Source organism: Impatiens glandulifera, chromosome 3 (assembly GCF_907164915.1).
Source record: "Impatiens glandulifera chromosome 3, dImpGla2.1, whole genome shotgun sequence".
Classification (NCBI taxonomy): Eukaryota; Viridiplantae; Streptophyta; class Magnoliopsida; order Ericales; family Balsaminaceae; genus Impatiens; species Impatiens glandulifera.
The window spans coordinates 55,192,491-55,211,389 of record NC_061864.1 but is presented as its reverse complement, the minus strand read 5'-3'; the positions used below and the strand labels follow the sequence as shown (position 1 = coordinate 55,211,389).

The following is an 18,899-nucleotide window of genomic DNA, read 5'->3' as shown; positions in this document are numbered from 1 at the left end:
CCTCTTGGTCCCATGTTAGAATCCTTGATCGGATTCCTCGGTCCTTGTTCAAGAATATCGGTCCTAAGGTTCGGTCCTAACTCAAGAACATCGATTATTGGTCTCGATCCTAGGTTAATTTTCTCGGTCCTTGGTTTCGATTAGGACCGAGGATTCTCGGTACTGCTTCTCGGCCCCGGTCCTACAAGACTCGGTCGTTGGGAAGCGAGTGTTCTTCATTTGGTATGAAGAATTGTAGGTTTGTATCTTTTGATACAGATCATGAAAACATGATATGTAAGTAGCAAATAACTCATATGAATGTATGGATCATAATCCCTAACCTTAAACATGATCAATCAAACTCTATAACAATTGATTTTTCAAAACGGTGTTTAAGGCAAAATTTGGGAAATTTTGATTTAGGTCATCTCATGGCCTAATTCTTGTTCAAATAGCTTTGAAATGATGTTTATAGTCGAACACAATCAAAACAAGAACATCAATCAAGCTCTACAACAAATTTTAAAACTGAAATTTAAACTTTTTTTTTAATTTCAGTTAGATCAAACATGATCGAGAAGTTGATATATAATTTGGAAATCATCGTAATATGTTTACAAACATGTTAGGCAACTGTTTGAATCAAAAATTCAAGTTTAAAGCTCAAGAACACAAAATTTAAATTTTCCAGACTTTCAAATCAAATTTGTGTTTTTCAATTTAGGTTGAATTGATGAAATCTGACAGAAAACTTATAAAACATCTAGGGATTGATTTCAAATAAAGAAAACCCAAATTAACCATAAATATGATCAACCCGATCAAATTTGGAAAAATCCAATTTCAAATCATAAATTGAATTACATTAGGTCTAGAAGCTTACAATTGATTGGATAACTTGAATTACATTAGGTCTAGAAGCTTACAATTGATTGGGTAACACTCCAATGATCGCCAGAGTAGATTCTTCAAATAATCAGTCGCCGAAAATTTTGGAAGATCTTCAATCAAGCTGTGATATTTGTATTTTGTTTCATGGCTTGGAAGCTTAACACCTAGAGAGTATTTATACTTAACTAGCTCGATTATCATAGACAAATCCCACTTCAATTTCTCTTATGAAATTATATCCTTCGAATTCTTTTTCGTCTTCGGCAGCCTAGTTAGGGTATAAGTTTTGACTATTGATCTTAGGGGAATTGAAGGCGAGGTAGAGACGTGCACGTTGGTGAAAGAATTGAGAAATAAGGTTGTGTAATGGCAGAGATAGGCCTTCTGGAAGATCATCGGCGTCGCGCGCGCAGCCTCTGGCGTTCGCGAAGAAGAAGAAGAACAAAACGACGTTGTCTTGTTAAAAAGGAACGCTTTGTTGCATTTTGTTGGTGTTCTGCTGGTCGTTGGGCGATTGACTAATGGGATTAGTGATCCTGTTAGTTGATCCGGTGTAAACCGGGCACGCACGTACTTCCACTACAGTCGGGTGCGTGGCTTCATTTTGGGCGCTGGATGAAATCCAGCATTGATCTGATGACCCTAAATCCTACTGCAAAATTTAAATATAATTTCTGTCATACAAGATTATCAGTTTATATTTTCAATAAAAGGGTTATTTGAAATCAAATTTTTAACCCTTTCTTGCATTTTTCTTCACAATATTAATACAAAAAAATATTTTTGACAACATAATAAAAATTATGTTCATTTATTTTATTTTTGGATATTTTGAGATATTTATTTAATTATTTTAATCCATAAATTATAGATAATTTATGTTTAAAATCATAATTAAATTATCGCAACCTCTTTTTAGGTTTATTTTGGGTAAAATAAATACAATATTTTTACCTCAAATTATTTTTGAATTTTTATTTAATTTTTCTAATTAGGGTTTAATTATCACAATAATTAATCCTAATTTGATTTTTAATCTCTTCTTGGGTTATTTTGAATTTAAAAATTCAAATTATTATTTTAATATTATTATAAATTAATAATATTATTTATAAATTGGGGTACACCAAATTTGCATGCTTACAAAGGTGATTCCCTTCTTAAAAAGTATTTTTCTACTATGAATAGATGGTGGGATGAGTATCGTTGTATTAGTCCGCAAGGCAATTGTAAGATTGGGTTAACAAATGTTGCAAATTTTCTAGTCAAGTTGAGGAGGGCATAAAAGACTCTCCTAATTTTTTAGGGGCTTAAATGAATTAAATAAACACATTCAGAATCAGATACTTATTTTTAATCTTGCACCTGACATTAATCGTGCTTATTCAGAATTATTATTTATTCAGAATTATTATTAGTTCAAAGACAAATGATTAGTGATGTTAGCCATGAACCAAATAAACATCCGACAATATCTTTTACAAAAACATAATACATTGAATGGTTCAAGGAAAAATAGAGGAAATGAATTCAAGAACTCACAATATTGTGCTAATTGTGGAATGAATGGACACTTAAAATATAGTTGTTTTCAAATTCTTAGGTCCATAATTGGTGGAAAAGAAACAAAGGAGATCAAAAAGGAGAGAAGTTCAGTAACATCGCAGCAACACCCTTTGATCTTAAAAAAAAGAATAAGGAGATCAAGGAATATTAATTGTAGTAACCATGGAAACATTGACAAATTTTATGAATTGATTTCAAAAAATTAATGATATTGGATCTTTAAAATTTGGAACTTCTTAAAAAACAAGTATAGTTCATGTTTGTCTTTAACCTATTCTAATACTAAATTAATGGTAAAAATCACACAATTTTAAACTAAAATCAAAACAGAATCAAAAACTATTTTTGGATTATTGATTTAGGAGCTAGCAATCATGTTTTTTTTGTGATAAAACTATTATTTCTACAATAACTAAAATGGTTAAGCAAATTTCATTATATTTACCAAATGATACCTTTTAATAAATTATACTAGAGAAGTTGAATTAACAAAAGAAATCACACTTTTGATGTTTTTTTATGTTCTTGACTTCAACTATAGTTTGATCATTGTTTCAAAAAAATTGAAATATAATAGGATAAAATGTGTTCTCAATAACAAATGTTGTTTGTTGCAAGACCTTAAATCTAATAAAATCGTAGCAAAATGATTTGTTAAGTAAAAATAGGTAATTAATTATTAGCATTAATTAATTATTAAATAAGAATTTAATTGAGTTAATCTTGTGCAAATTAAAACTGGAAGGAAAGCTGATTGGTATTTTCTTAAGTCCGCTCGATTTTATACTACAACATTTAAGAAGTTCGGTTACTTCAATTATCAGTTTTCTGTATATCGGTTTTATGATTAAGCGTAACCGGTAGTCTGCATATCGGTTTTATGAATAAGCATAACTGGAAGTTTGCATATCGTTTTTTTGAGAAGTGTAACCGGTATTTTACGAAGTTAGTTTTCTATCAAAGCGCAACTGGTAGTCTGCATATCGGTTTTATGAATAAGCGTAACCGGTAGTCTGCATATCGGTTTTATGAATAAGCGTAACCGGTAGTATGCATATCAGTTTTCTAAGACGCGTAATCGGTATTTTACGAAGTCGGTTTTCTGCCAAAGCGCAACCGGTAGTCTGCATATCGGTTTTCTGAGACGCATAACCGGTATTTTATGAAGTTGGTTTTCTGCCAAAGCGCAATTGGTAGTCTGCATATCGGTTTTATGAATAAGCGTAATCGGTAGTCTGCATATCGGTTTATGAATAAGCATAACCAGTAGTATGCATATCGATTTTCTGAGACGTGTAACCGGTATTTTACGAAGTCGGCTTTCTGCCAAAGCGCAACCGGTAGTCTACATATCGGTTTTCTGAGACGCGTAACCGGTATTTTACGAAGTCGGTTTTCTACCAAAGCGCAACTAGTAGACTTCATATCGGTTTTTTGAGACGCGTAACCGGTATTTTACGAAGTCAGTTTTCTTCCAAAGTGCAACTGGTAGTCTGTATATCGGTTTTATGAATAAGTGTAAACGGTAGTCTACATATCGATTTTATGAATAAGCGTAACCGATAGTCTGCATATCGGTTTTCTAAGACGCTAAAACCGATCGTGTAAATGTTGTATCTGAAACCGATCAGTCCATTATGTCTGAAACTGATCAGTCAAACATGTTAAAAACTGGCCAGCCAAAGGAAGCTACAACCGGTCAAGTAAACGTTGATCAAGCTTCTTAGAAGGAGATTTCAACTATAGTTATGGGCACTTCAACTACTGATGATCAGACAGTTATAGCGGTCGTCCTTAAAGAACTTATTTCGACTCAAACATTTTCAGGGGAAATTCTACACATTGTGCTTCCTCTAAATGTACATATTCTAAAAAGGACTCATGTTGAAGCATTCTCTTCTTTTTCTGCAATGAGAACTTCGAGGAGACTTGAAATTAGAGAACCGGTTCTAGAACCTGAACAAGAAGAAGTCTTTGATCTAGATATAGATCCAACTATAGGCAAGCCAAACAAAGGCATCGCACCGCCTACTCTTGAGTCGCCCCTCAACATATCTCCAAAGGCTCAGGATACTATTAAACTTATTCTTGAAGAAGTTGAGACCACTACCAGTGCAAAAATTGATCTGTTCTACTCATGGACAGGCATAAGACTTGGAACGAGCTTTAGTGAGGTATTCCCAGGAGTCGCTAAGGAAAAGAAGTGGTCTGAACTTCTTATTTTAGAAAAGGCGATATTCTTCATGTCCAAGACCAAATCAGTTACTAAAGCCCTGCGAAGGAGTGAATTCATGGAAGCATATGCGAGAGGGAGAGCGTTGTTTCCCTTCCTTAAAGAATGCAAGGAGAACTTTAATCCTTTGGATGCCACTACGAAGGCAGACGGGGAAGTAATTGAACTTTTGGAGGCCATTATGGATGAATATTTATCTACCACTATAAGATATGTGGATAACAGGTCAATGTCAAACTCGGAGGAGACCGGTATCCCCTACCCTCAAACTGATTTAAATCATGATGACGAGAATGAGCCTCTAGACTTCATTGAAGAGATCCTCCTCCTCAAGGAGAAATTCAAATCATATGAACTGAGAAAATGTTGGTTGAAGAAGGTGGAACATCACAACGACGATGGACCAGCTCTGAAGAACAGGAACTCTTTGACGGATATGAAGTACGGGGACCTTATATTAAAGAAAAGTAAGGTGGAATGTCAAGACAGGAATGAGAAAAAATTGTTGAGAGGTAGAAAATTACTTCGGCTGACGTAGAAGAATCATGTCTACTAGGGTTAACCTCTAATGAAGATGTAAACTAGGATAGGCAGGATACAACAAACTATAATCCTCTATCTGCGGTTGACAAAGGTCTTGCGTCTCATCATCAAATCGAGAATCCTGAGCCGACCGGAAATAAATTTCCTCCCCCAGAACAACCAATCATTGAAGAGGAAATTGAAACTCCACCTGCAAAGAAGCCTACCCCTGCTCAATCTAAATCGGGTAAGTCTTCTAATTTTAAAGGAGCATCGGATCATAGTCATAAGAATAGGGATGAAAACGTTGAAAAATAGGCTCGTCCAGAAATGTCTATCCAAGTTAGCTCACATCACGCTCGACCTATCCAAGTCTTTCCCATTATATCCCATGTGTCAACTCGATCTGAATCTAAGGAAGTACATAGGCAAGACATCCGACAGATTGTATTGCAGGCAATTGCTCCGTGGCAAGAATCTATTCAAGCTCGATTGGATCAAATGGAGAGAATGCAAACATCCTCCTCGGGCACTCACAACCAAGAACTGGTCAAGTTGAGGTAGGAGTTGCGGCAAGAACTGGGAAAGATGCAACCCATTATTCATAAGACTTTCACCATTCAAACAGAAAAAAAGTCGGTTATTGAACTTATCTCCTCGCAAATTATGTAGATGGAAAAATCTCAAAATGATGTTGATGTTGAGAAGCTTAGAGAACAAGAAGCCCAGGCTCAATGCCTTCAAGACGAGGAAAACGCAGTCAATGAGGGTGCCAAACAAATTGAGGTTGTTAAACGAGCTAAGGCTGCTAAAAAGATTAAAGTTGCTAACCGAACTGAGGCTGTTGAAGATCAATTGACTTTATCTCAAATGACGACTGAACCTATGAACTCTCGGCCTCCACTTGAAGCACCTCATCAAGAAGTTCCATGCAGTGCTCGGTCCAATTGACGGTTACGACGAGGTGATGGGAGTACAATTGACGACATACTTGATCATTCAGGGGAAATAAATCGTGAGATTAATGTCTTAGGTCAACCAAGTCAGGGCTTCATGGAAAGATTCGTAAACGACATGTTGAAACTGAAACCGAAAGGGAGACGCTAAACCTCCTTCCTTCACTATCGTCTTCTATCCATTCACTTCTTTCATCATGAACATATTTTACTATTTTGGTTGAATGTTTCAATTTTTTTACTAATTGCTCTTCCTTGCTTTTGATTATTAGACATGGTTAGTAAAAATGCTTCTAATCATATTGGCTAGTTTTGATAGTTTTAGGATAAAACAATCAAAAAGGGAGAAATTGCTAAAGAAATAGACAGTAGGTTTTGAATATTGATTCTAAATAATCAAAAAGTGAGAAATTGATAAGTAAAAATAGTATTAATTAACTATTTAAATGTGCTAATCAACTTAAGAAAACCAGCCAACGATTACAAAATTGTAAGGTTTTGAATATTTAGATTACATAATCAAAAAGGGAGAAGTTGATAAGTAAAAATAGATAATTAATTATTAGCATTAATTAACTATTAAATAAGAATTTAACTGAATTAATCTTGTGCAGATTAAAACCGGAAGAAAATTTGATCGGTATTTTCTTAAGTCGGCTCGATTTTATACTTTAGAATTTAAGAAGATCGGTTACTTCAATTATTTGTTTTCTACATATCGATTTTATGAATAAGCGTAACTGGTAGTCTACATATCGATTTTATGAATAAGCATAACCGGTAGTCTACATATCGGTTTTTGAGATGTGTAACTGGTATTTTACAAAGTCGGTTTTCTACCAAAGCGCAACTGGTAGTATGCATATCAATTTTATGAATAAGCGTAACCGGTAGTCTGCATATTGGTTTTCTAAGATGCGTAATTGGTATTTTACGAAGTCGATTTTTTGTCAAAGCGCAATCGGTAGTCTGCATATTGGTTTTTTAAGACGCATAATCGGTATTTTACAGAGTCAGTTTTCTGCCAAAGCGCAACCGGTAGTCTGCATATCGGTTTTCTGAGACGCGTAACCGGTATTTTACGAAGTCGGTTTTCTGCCAAAGCGTAATTGGTAGTCTGCATATCGGTTTTCTGAGACGTGTAACCGGTATTTTATGAAGTCGGTTTTCTACCAAAGCACAACCGATTCTGAGATACATAACCGGTATTTTACAAAGTCGGTTGTCTGCCAAAGTGTAACCGATATTCTGCATATTGGTTTTATGAATAAGTGTAACCGGTAGTCTGTATATTGGTTTTCTGACGCATAACCGGTATTTTACGAAGTCGGTTTTCTACCAAAGTGCAACCGATATTCTGCATATCAGTTTTCTGAGACGCGTAACCGGTATTTTACGAAATCGGTTTTCTGCCAAAGCATAATCGGTATTTTACGAAGTCGGTTTTCTGCCAAAGAGGAGTCAGTAGTCTGCATTTCGACACTTTATAAATCGATTCTTCGTAGAAGTGCATCCGGTATTATCCTTACCGCGTCTCAAAACTCAAACACATTTCCGGTAGCTACAGATATTAGCTTTATGCTACATTAGTATTTTATTTCCATTTTTGTGCAAGTCTGAGGAAGACTTCTTGGCAACAGTTATTTTTCAACACAATCCAAACTGTCAAAAGCACCAAAAGACAAATTATTTATGATGCACGTTTCTAGGAAATCATAATCCAATTAATGTCTTTTTGGCTTATTATGATCAAACTAAAGACAAAATCAAAGAATATCTCCTCCAATGTACTTACTCTGAACCTCAACCAATCAAGATCAAGAAATATGTCCTATGAAGAAAATATATCAGTTGAAGATGCAAAATATGTCCGTTGACATTTTCTTATTTAAGAGAACAAAGGACAATCGGCTGAGCACGACTTTTGGCTTATGGAGTTCTTGATCAATCCTTGCACCAACCTTAAGCAATCACAACCGATCAACTCTCTCAAGCTCTAAAAGTTTAATTAGTCTTCAAGTGTGTTAGAGTCTCAAAACTGTATTACAATACTACATATTCTGTGTGAGTTTGTTAGCATTGTAAAATGACAGAATTCGTTTATGTTCAACAAAGAGTGTGTGTTAGGAGTTTAGAAACATGTAGTGTCTAAGTCCTACTTGTCTGATTGGGTTGTATACGAGTGTTGTATTCAATCAAATCTTCTAGTGGATATCATTCTCAAAGTTTGAGAAGAAGGGGTGCCGTAGGAGTTTTATTCCGAACATCCATAAACCTTGTGTTGTGTCTCTTTTTCCTTATTATCCTCTAAACCGATTATTTGTTGCTTCAAATCGAAACAAACAATTATGCACTTGAACTTGGTTCAAGAGTTTGTGATGGTTTGTGTAGAGTAGAAACGAGATAATCAACCTCTAACAAGGTTATTATCGAACGGTGTGTGTGTAAACGTTCAACGTTGCGAGACCATAGTCTATTTCGGCGATCCCGATCCAAACATGATTTTTACATAATAATATGAACCTCTTAGAAATTAATATTATCATTAATGATAGAAATAATAATGTTGATAGTTCTACTTGTAATATTGTTGTTGATTCTGGAATAATTAATGTTAGAATGGGACATCGACTAATTAAGTAATAAAACATATTTTCTTGGAATTGTTTTTAATTCTAAACAGTGCAATATTTGCAATAAATCTAAGACTCGTCGTTTATCTTTTGACAATAGTAATACCAAAGTAATTCATTTTCGCATTAATTCATGTTGATGGATAAGTCCATACAAAGAGGATTCATATATTAATTGTACATATATGTTGACTTTTGTTGATGATTTTAGTAGATGTACTTGGACCTTTCTTTTAAAAGGTAAAAATCTTATATGTCAACACTTAAAATTTTCGTGGACTACTCACAAATTATTATAATATCATTGTTAAAACTTTTAGAATAGATAATAGTTCTGAATTTGTTAATATTAGATGGATGAACTTGTTTAAATTTTTATGTATTTTTCATCAAAAGACATGTTTCAACGCACCCCAATAAAATAGGGTGGTAGAAAGAAAACATAAGCATCTTTTTTAGGTTGCTAGGTCTCTTATGTTTCATCTTATGTTTCATGTACATCTTCCATTACAGTTTTAACATTATTCTATTTTTATGGCAACTCACCTGATTAACAAGTTGCCTTCAATAGTCCTTTAAAAATTCTTAAAGGTAAAAAACAAATATTGATAATTATATATCTTTTTATGATGATACAGTTTTATGAAGATGAAGCGGAAAGTATGATGGAGTCAAAAAAACCAACATCTCAGTATTTGAAAACAAAACAATGACGGAAAGAAATGAAACTTCAATATCTCAGTATACAAATTAGATTGAGAATCTTCTTTCTTCAAATTTAGAAGGTGATTTCAATACAGAAAGTCCTAGTGATAATTTAGAAAAACAATGAACTTAATCAAGTTAAAAAAAGTGAGAGAGTTAGGACAAAACCAGCATGGAGTAAAGATTACATCATGCAGATTTCTAAGTATCATTATCCTTCTAATACTTTTAAGTTTATTAATAATTTATAAAAACAATTAAAAAGCAATTAAGTCTAAATATTTTGTAGAAGTTAACAAACAACATTTTTGACCTAATGAACGGAAAGCACTTAATAAAAAGGAACTTGGATGATTATTAAATTTCTAACAGAAAAAAAAATATTTGGGTCAAAATAAGTTTATAAAACTAAACTTAACTAAGATGGTTCACTTAATAAACTAAAAACTAGACTTGTTGTTAAGGATTTTAGTCAAAAAAAAAAAAAAGGATTAGTTATCATGATGTGTATGTACTAGTTGTTAAAATAGCAACGGTTAGACTTATAATATCTTTAGTCGGAACAAATAATTGGCGATGTAGATGTCAATAATATTTTTCTTAATGGACACATTAATGAAGATATTTATATAAACCCTCCAAATTAATGAAGATGTTTATAAATCATTAGAAAAAGGAAAAGTTTGTAAATTTGTTAAGTGATTTGAAACAAATTCAAGACAATGGAACCTGAAATGTACAAACCAAATAATTGAATTTAGTTTCAAACAATCTCAAAATGATCAATGTTTTATTATCATTCATATTGTTAAAGAAATTATTGTGTTAGTGATGTATGCATATGATATATTGACATGTGAAAATGAATTAAATGATATTGAGAATATTAAGACTTTTAATAATAAATTTTCAATTAAAGATCTTAAAAAAGCCAAAAAAAAATGCTTGGTTTTGAAATTGTTAGGACTGATAGATTATTTTTTAATCAAAGAATATATGTTATAAACAATAAAAGAATCCTATGATTAAAGGTGTTAAACTTTAAGAAAAATGTTGTGAGTTGTTGAAAGTTCCAAGTTCCTGAGAAATATAGATGGTTAGTTGGACATCTTATATATATGAATTTTACTATACCTAATTTGACATACAATGTATAACAACTCAGAAATTCATAAATGATCCAATCATTGTTCACTAGCAAGCATCCATTTTACTATACCTAATTTGACATACAATGTACAACAACTCAGGAAATTCATAAATGATCCAATCATTGTTCACTAGCAAACATCCCTTAGATTCAATGCCTAAAAGGTTCACCATCGTTAGACATTTTTTATTCTTTCAATAATAACTTGTGTTTGGAGTTAGGCTTTTTTATATGCAGATTGAAGAATTTGTAAAATAAGCAGAGAAAGTCCCTTACAGGATTTTGCATCATACTAGGAATTCACTCATCTCATAAAAAACAAAAAAGCAAGCGATTGTTTCGAGATCAAGCACTGGAGTATAATATAAAAGTATTGGTTCTACTATATGTGAATTGCTATGGATTTCATATATTTTAAACGATCTTTAACAAATTATCTCTTTGTCGATCAACTTGGGGTGTGATAATATGTCTTCTATACACATCACTGAAAATTCAATCTTCCATGAAAGAACAAAAATTTGGAGATTAATTGCCATATTGTTGAAGATAAATTCAAAAATAGTTTTATTTTTCTTAAGAATGTCTACATACAAGATCAAGCTGTACCAAAACTTAATCTTTTCCTTACCCAACCTTACCCAACTTTTCAGTTATACACCTAAACCAACTCACCCAATTAATTAAAAAAAAAAATTATATCCTAATTGTTTTCTGATTTTATTGTTCAAGATGAACCTTAAATCATTTTGAAGGAGGTGTATTAAAAAAAAGTATAAATTATGTTCACATATTAGAATGTGTATGAATTTTAATAAGTTATATTAGATAACTTATAAAAAAAATAGTTTTAGTTATAGAGTTATTTCTATTTTTTTTATTATTTTAATAGTTTAATGACTATTTTGTATTATGTAAATAAATATTGTTCTAGTTAATAAGATCGGGAAATGACCTCATATCATCATTACGTTTTTTCAATTCTTATTTTCACATTTAGAAGCATTACTCAATCACTAAGTTACTTCACTTGATTCTGAAATTTAATATAGATGTTTACCCACTAAACAAAGGTAATTGTAGTAAAAAATGATTCTTAAGAGATCAAATGTCACGGTTCGATTCTTACTTAGACCATCTTTTAAGGAGAGTGAAATTCATAATTATGAAGTATCAGGTTAGTTTTCTACATTAAAAAAATAAAAGTGATAGATGCATTTTGTTTTTAATTTAATTTTTTTTCATAACTATTAATCTTTAAATGATTTAATTAAAATTTAGTATTTAAATTTATTTTTTTAATATAATTTTATTTAATAATTCAATATATATTTATAAGGAATTAATTCTAATTTTATTCATGAGGAGTTACATATAAAAAAAAATTAGTAAATAATACAAAATAAAACTACAAAGTAAAATTTATGATATATTAAATTGTAGAAACAATTTACAAAATTAAAATTTTCGATAAAATCCAACAATCTTGTAATTTTAAAGGTCAATTCAAAAACGAACTCATTTGAGTTTCTAAACCATAAGTGTTGAAATAGAGCAAACCGAATGAATCAATGAAAATGTATTGGGAAAATTTTTATTAAATATTCTAAATGACAATTAAAATTATCCTTAGTTAATGGTTAATAAACAACACTGAAAAAAGTTCTCCAAATTATAATTGATTATATAAATATATATATATATATATGATGAAATAATAAGAAGCTAATACAAATTATGAGAATACTAATAGACAGAGAGATTGAAGCATGAACCGAGGTAGGATTAAGCGAACCCTAACAATGTTAAATTATATGATATATATATATATATATATATATATATATATATATATATATATATATATATATATATATATATATATATATATATATATATATATATATATATATATATATATATATATATATATATATATAATAAAAAATTATATTTGATATATATAACTTCCTTTATTCTACAACCATACTATTGTTTCCCTCTTAACTTTTTTCCAAAGTAATTTATAAATAATTATTCTAAATTGTATTTTCATTAATTTTTATTGCATTGATTTCCAGTTTTTTAATTTTATTTCTTTCAAGTATTTATTTTTCTAATTCCCAAAAGAGGTGTGTATGTTTGATTAAATGTATAAGCATGAAAACTTTTCATTTTAGCATCACTGTTAATTTTTAGACTAAAAAAAATAATTCAACTCATTTAATAGTGATGATATTTGCAAGATTGCAACGAAGTTTATCTTGAAAATTTCATAGATAAAGACATCGTTACTTTAAAATAAAAATTGATACATTATAAAGTTGATGTGATGTAAAATTTGAAAGTTTTTACACTTGTTGAGTTGTATCAACAATTGATCAAAAGTGGACAATCATAAATTTATGTTACGATTCATCTTGTTTTAACATTACTTATTTCTACCACTACTATTAGCAAACATTTTCAATAATGTAGAAAATGAAGACGAACTTCTCAATAAAATGGACAATGATTTTCTTGTTGGCTGTTATACACTCTACATTGAACGAGATTTAGTTAAAAATATAGAAATATATTTTATTATAAATTATTTTATTTTTAAAATCTGGTAGATATCAACTTATTTAAACATTATATTACGTTTATATATATAATTTTTTTATATAAAATTTAAGCACACTCTAACTCTAAATTTTAGATCCGTCCCTACCTATACGAGAGTTCATATAAAAGATCAAATCAACTAACATTTTATTGAAAATATTAAAAATAACTCAAAAATCGATAATTTCATCTACTTTGCCGCTAAAGAAACCGACATAAACTCAAAAAAACATCACCAACACATTCAAAGGGTATGAACATCAAATTAGTATTATTTGAATCATAAAAATTCAGAATAAAATTATACCGAACAAAATATAACACCAACTCAAATTTGAGTAATAAAAAGAAAAACGGGACACTAAAAAGAAAAATATAAAGATATATATTAAAAAAGTATTATTTTTATATTTTATTTATATTAGTATAACAAATACCGGAAAAGATGTTCTCTGTATGCCTGTAATCATTTGGGTTCTCTCTCTCTATCTCTCTCGTGATTACAGATGGTCTTACAAGCTCCACAAATCACCGTCACGATCGGAAACCGACGACTGCCGTTTTACTGACGGCGGTCTGTGGATAGGTATTATTTCTTTCTCCCGGTGCTCATTTTTACTGATTTTCGTTCTAGGGTTTTTGGTTCTGAATCGAGAATTCTTGATTGGGATTTGTGCGTCTTCCCTCTCCCCTTTCTTTTTGGGGTAGAGAGGTGATTTTCCAAGAGATTGATCCTCAGGTGTTTATTTTATCATGTTCATTTATAGACATTTGGATCTGTTATGTTTGCATGTTGGTTTCTCTTTATTAGTTTCCATTTATGTTCATACTTCATTAATTCATTATACCCAGAACCATCAGAATATAATTATTGATTCTTTTCAGATAAGAGGTCGTCGGTAAGATAGTTTATTTTGGTTAATGGCTTCAGTGGGTGTTGTTGCACCGTCCTCTCTTATGAGAGATTCTAGTGTTCGTACTGTTGCAACAGATCAACTACCAGATGAGATGAATGACCTGAATATTAGAGATGACAAGGTATGTTGTATTTGTTGTTATTTTCATCTTTTCTAGGAACTGAATTGGTATGTTGAATCTGTTATTGATTTGGCTCTAGCTATCTGTTTCGAAATCTAGGAAATGGAACCTGCTGTTGTTGATGGTAATGGGGCAGAGACTGGACATATAATAGTAACTACTATTGGTGGAAGAAATGGCCAGCCCAAGCAGGTATCTTTTTATTTATTTATTATTCATGGCTCAGCCAATTGGTTGAGTCCTTCATTCATTATACTCAAAGGAGTTACAAAGAGAAGTAAATATATAATTGATACAAAAATTATAGACTGGGTAATGGAGAACAAACACACACAATCAACAAATGCAAATACAAAGACAGTGTAAAATTGAAAGTATATAACAATCTTTCACGAAACTAGATCTCTTTGTAATTCAACCAACTTATATCTTCAAATCTACAATATTTCGACAAAGAAGCATAAAAGATGCTTCATCATGTAGAGTAAGTGTTCATCAACAAGTCTTCGACAAATTGGGAATTGGCCATGACTGACGGCCAATTGGATTTGTTTTTTAGTGATATTATATAATTAATTGGTTAGTATATATATGTTACCTTAATGTTTTGCATATTTTTCCTACTAATTTTTTATTTATTTAAAGTTTGTATTAACAAAGATGTCGCGAACCTGCAAAGACGTGTCTTGTAATCCAAACAATGATAAAGTAAAAGAACATGAAAACAAGTGGTGAGAGTTTTAAACTTGTCAGGTAGATGTCTCAAGTTTGATTCTTACTTAAAGTACATTGATAGTAGTGTGTCATGGCAATGAGATGTTGTTCTAGTCTCATTCATGGAAGAAAAAAACTTGGTCTAAGAAAAGAAAAACGGGAAAGATAAAAAGAGAAATGACTAAACAATTGTTGAGATAACCTCTAAGGAGGACAGCAATGATGATCACATAATATCAATTCTACTCAAAAAAAATCAACCCAATCTAAATTGTCAAGTCTCAATCTTAATTCGCCGAACTGGAACCTTTTACCGCCAATTCCACTGATTCTCGATCACCTCTTCCCTATTATGGTTTCTCCTTACAATTCTCCTCTTACCTGATTTATATCATATTGGGACCTATATTGTTCATTTTCAAGTTTTATTTAGTCATTTTTTCTAGAAAAAAATCATATTCATTCCTTATCAAAAGGTCAAAGCTATCCTCTTAAAACACTTGCTACCTTTGATTCAGTCTACATTGTCTTGTCTCTAAACATCGTCGCTGTCCTCTTTTTCTACGACATTCTCCTCCTCAATCCCTACAGTTATTACTAGCTAAAGCCTAAAAGTACCCAAAAAAAGTCAGTTTGTACATGTATTTTTTTCTATTACATTCTTTAACTTGATTGTTTGCTTAAAATTTATAGACAATTAGCTACATGGCTGAGCGTGCAGTTGGACAGGGAACATTTGGAGTTGTTTTTCAGGTAGGGATTTAATTGGATTACTTTAACTTATTATAACATAGTGATCGAAAAGTATTTAGTGTCTTAAACATTTTATGCATACAGGCTAAATGCTTAGAAACTGGTGAAACCGTGGCTATAAAGAAAGTTCTACAAGATAAAAGATATAAGAACCGAGAGTTGCAGACCATGCGTAATCTTGATCACCCTAATGTGGTGTCCTTGAAGCATTGTTTCTTTTCTACAACGAACAAGGAGGAGTTGTATCTTAATCTCGTGTTAGAGTATGTTCCTGAGACGGTTCATCGTGTAATTAAGCACTACAAGAAGCTGAGTCAACGGATGCCACTTCTTTATGTGAAACTCTACTCATATCAGGTTCGTTCTTCTTCTTTTTCTTCTCTATGTAACCTAGTTCTTTGTGATGCAATAAATTGTAATAATTATTTTCTGTCTTATCATGAATCTCCAATTTCACTTTTATTAGTATTAATGTTTCTGGATGTTCTAATGTTGAGTTCATGGCATACATTGACATAACTGTTAACTGACCTTGAGAAGCTGAGAAAAAATGTTGAAGACTAGGGCCTAGTTGGTTTGGAAAAATTCTTATTTGATAAAAAAAAAAGGGTTATTTGGGTTAAATGAACAAAATATACTTAGCATTTAATATTTTGAAGAAAGATGTAAGGCTATGTTTGGACAATTCCCTATATATGGAGAAATCATTGAATTGTAATTCTTAAGAGATTTATTTAATTTTTTCCTTAATTTTCGTCTTTTAAGTGTCTATAAGCATCTAGCTGCATTTAAACCCCTTTTCCAACTAATTAACAAATAATTGGAAGAATGGCCTTGGCTTGAATCGCGCTAGGGTACTTGAATTGGAATTTGCAGATTATTAGAGTGGAATTGTTCCTAAACAAATTATACACATTTGCATTTATGAGAATTCCAATACTAATTCCAATTCCTCTTTTAAATTCCTTAAACAAACAACATAATTGAAATTGGACCCCCTATTTTCAATTCCAAATATGTTTTAACTCAATGTAGCATAAGAATATTTTAGTAGATGATTTGATGGAAGAAGTGACTCAGGTTGAGATGCTGGTTAAACAAGGCCTTGTTGTTGGTACCAAGTTCATTATAGAGAGATTATAATTTGTTTGATTGTATTGTGCAGATATTCAGGGCTCTATCTTACATTCATCGCGGTATTGGAGTGTGCCATCGGGATATTAAGCCTCAAAATCTTCTTGTATGTGCATTTATGTTTTACATTCATATATGTATTATTTCAATGTAGAGTCTTAATGTTTCAAGTTATATTGTTATAGGTTAATCCTCATAGTCACCAGCTAAAGATATGTGATTTTGGTAGTGCTAAAGTTCTGGTAATTTTCTTTTGAAAAATTTATATTTTTACATCTCCGTCTTATGTATGTCTCTGATTGTAGTAGTATGAGCTAATACAATACTACCTTGACCTTTCAGGTAAAAGGAGAGCCCAATATTTCCTACATCTGTTCTAGGTATTATCGAGCACCCGAACTTATATTTGGAGCAACCGAGTATTCTACAGCAATTGATGTCTGGTCGGCTGGTTGTGTTCTCGCTGAATTACTTCTTGGACAGGTATTAGAAATTTGCAGGGACCTTGGAAGCAAAATAAGGCTATGTTTGAATTTGGAAAGCAATTCAATTCTTATATATGGAAAAATCGTAAATTGCATTTCTGAAGTAGAAATGATGGAATTCATATTTCCATTGAAACTATATTTCCATTTTCAATTCCTTATATTTTAAGTAGTTTACAAATAATATGTTGTAAATTGGACCCTCAATCCTCTCCAACCCTAAGCAAACATAGCCTAAAAATCCTTTTCCTTTTTGTTGTTTTAGCCTTTGTTTCCAGGTGAGAGTGGGGTTGATCAGCTTGTTGAAATTATAAAGGTAAATATATCTTTCTCTATGAGTTTCTTAATGCAGAATTATTATTATTTTTGGATACAAGTTCATTTTACTTCATGAACCTGCCATATATGTTTCCTCAATTTGTCTTGTGCTCTTACTTTTAAAAATGACTTAAATTAGTTATTGTGCACCTCCTTAATCTTAATTCTTCACTAAAATATTTATGTTTTATGACCCAGTTACTTTTGAATGATAGTTGTTATTGTTAGGTAAATTGAAGATTTATTTATTTTTTATTGTTGTATGTCATATTTTAAATATTTTACAGATATTGGGTACTCCAACTCGGGAGGAAATCAAATGCATGAATCCTAACTATACAGAATTCAAATTTCCCCAGATTAAAGCTCATCCATGGCACAAGGTATATCTATATCGTCCAAACAGATTTCCCCATTTTTATTTAAAAAAAATAGTTCACTTCAGATATATATTTCCATCCTAAGGCCGATACATGGTTTATTCTTATTTGGACTTTTTAGATATTCCATAAACGAATGCCTCCCGAAGCTGTTGACCTTGTTTCACGAGTGTTGCAATACTCTCCTAACCTCCGGTCTACAGCTGTAAGTAAACTTTGGCTCTCTTTGTAAACATAATTTTTATTTTCAAACTATTCACCACTTCAACAACTATTTTCTATATCAAAGTGGTTTCGTAGTTGAAGAAAAGATATGACAAATACTTTTCCTCTATCTCTGGCAGTTGGATGTGTTAACTCATCCATTCTACGACGAGCTACGAGATCCAAACACTCGCCTGCCTAACGGAAGCTTCCTTCCGCCTTTATTTAACTTTAAACCCAGCGGTACGAGCTTATCATTATTTTATTTTTTTTGTTCCAAGCATGTTCATGATGAATGTTTTTTTTTTTTGCAACAGAACTGAAAGGAGTACCAGTTGACATGTTGGTAAAGTTGATTCCAGGACATGCTAGAAAGCAATGTGCTTCCTTGTTTGGGTTATAATTTGCTTGCTAGTTCTTTTGTTTGTATTTTATTATCCTAATTTTATTATTATATGTAATATCTCACTGAGGTCATTTTGCTGATTGTTACTGTGTGTGTAAAAATAGATTCAGGAAATAAAAATGGAACCTGAAGTCAAATTGTTGTTTGTATAACTGTTTATTTGAAATGTTGGCTTGATATTATGTATCACCTAATCTATACTTAAATTATTTTTGTTCAAAA

General features: G+C 31.5%; 1 protein-coding gene across 1 annotated transcript; it reads left to right on the top strand.

The window, feature by feature from the left end:
- Window positions 1-13,687: 13,687 nt before the first annotated feature.
- LOC124929266 (shaggy-related protein kinase alpha-like) lies at window positions 13,688-18,866 on the top strand. The gene is made up of 13 exons (XM_047469592.1): window positions 13,688-13,831; window positions 14,131-14,283; window positions 14,383-14,475; window positions 15,691-15,750; window positions 15,835-16,107; window positions 16,916-16,990; window positions 17,070-17,126; window positions 17,227-17,367; window positions 17,635-17,685; window positions 17,975-18,070; window positions 18,189-18,272; window positions 18,412-18,514; window positions 18,589-18,866. The coding sequence occupies exons 2-13, from the start codon at window positions 14,167-14,169 to the stop codon at window positions 18,672-18,674; spliced, it is 1,236 nt and encodes a 411-aa protein (XP_047325548.1). The 5' UTR covers window positions 13,688-13,831; window positions 14,131-14,166; the 3' UTR covers window positions 18,675-18,866.
- The last annotated feature ends 33 nt before the right edge of the window (window positions 18,867-18,899 follow it).

Excerpts from the sequence above, each read along its gene's own strand:
- LOC124929266 (XM_047469592.1), top strand. The coding sequence starts at position 14,167 with ATGGCTTCAGTGGGTGTTGTTGCACCGTCCTCTCTTATGAGAGATTCT. Across the intron at positions 16,991-17,069 it reads TTAAGCCTCAAAATCTTCTT|GTTAATCCTCATAGTCACCA; the intron begins GTATGTGCATTT and ends ATATTGTTATAG. Across the intron at positions 17,368-17,634 it reads CTGAATTACTTCTTGGACAG|CCTTTGTTTCCAGGTGAGAG; the intron begins GTATTAGAAATT and ends TTGTTGTTTTAG.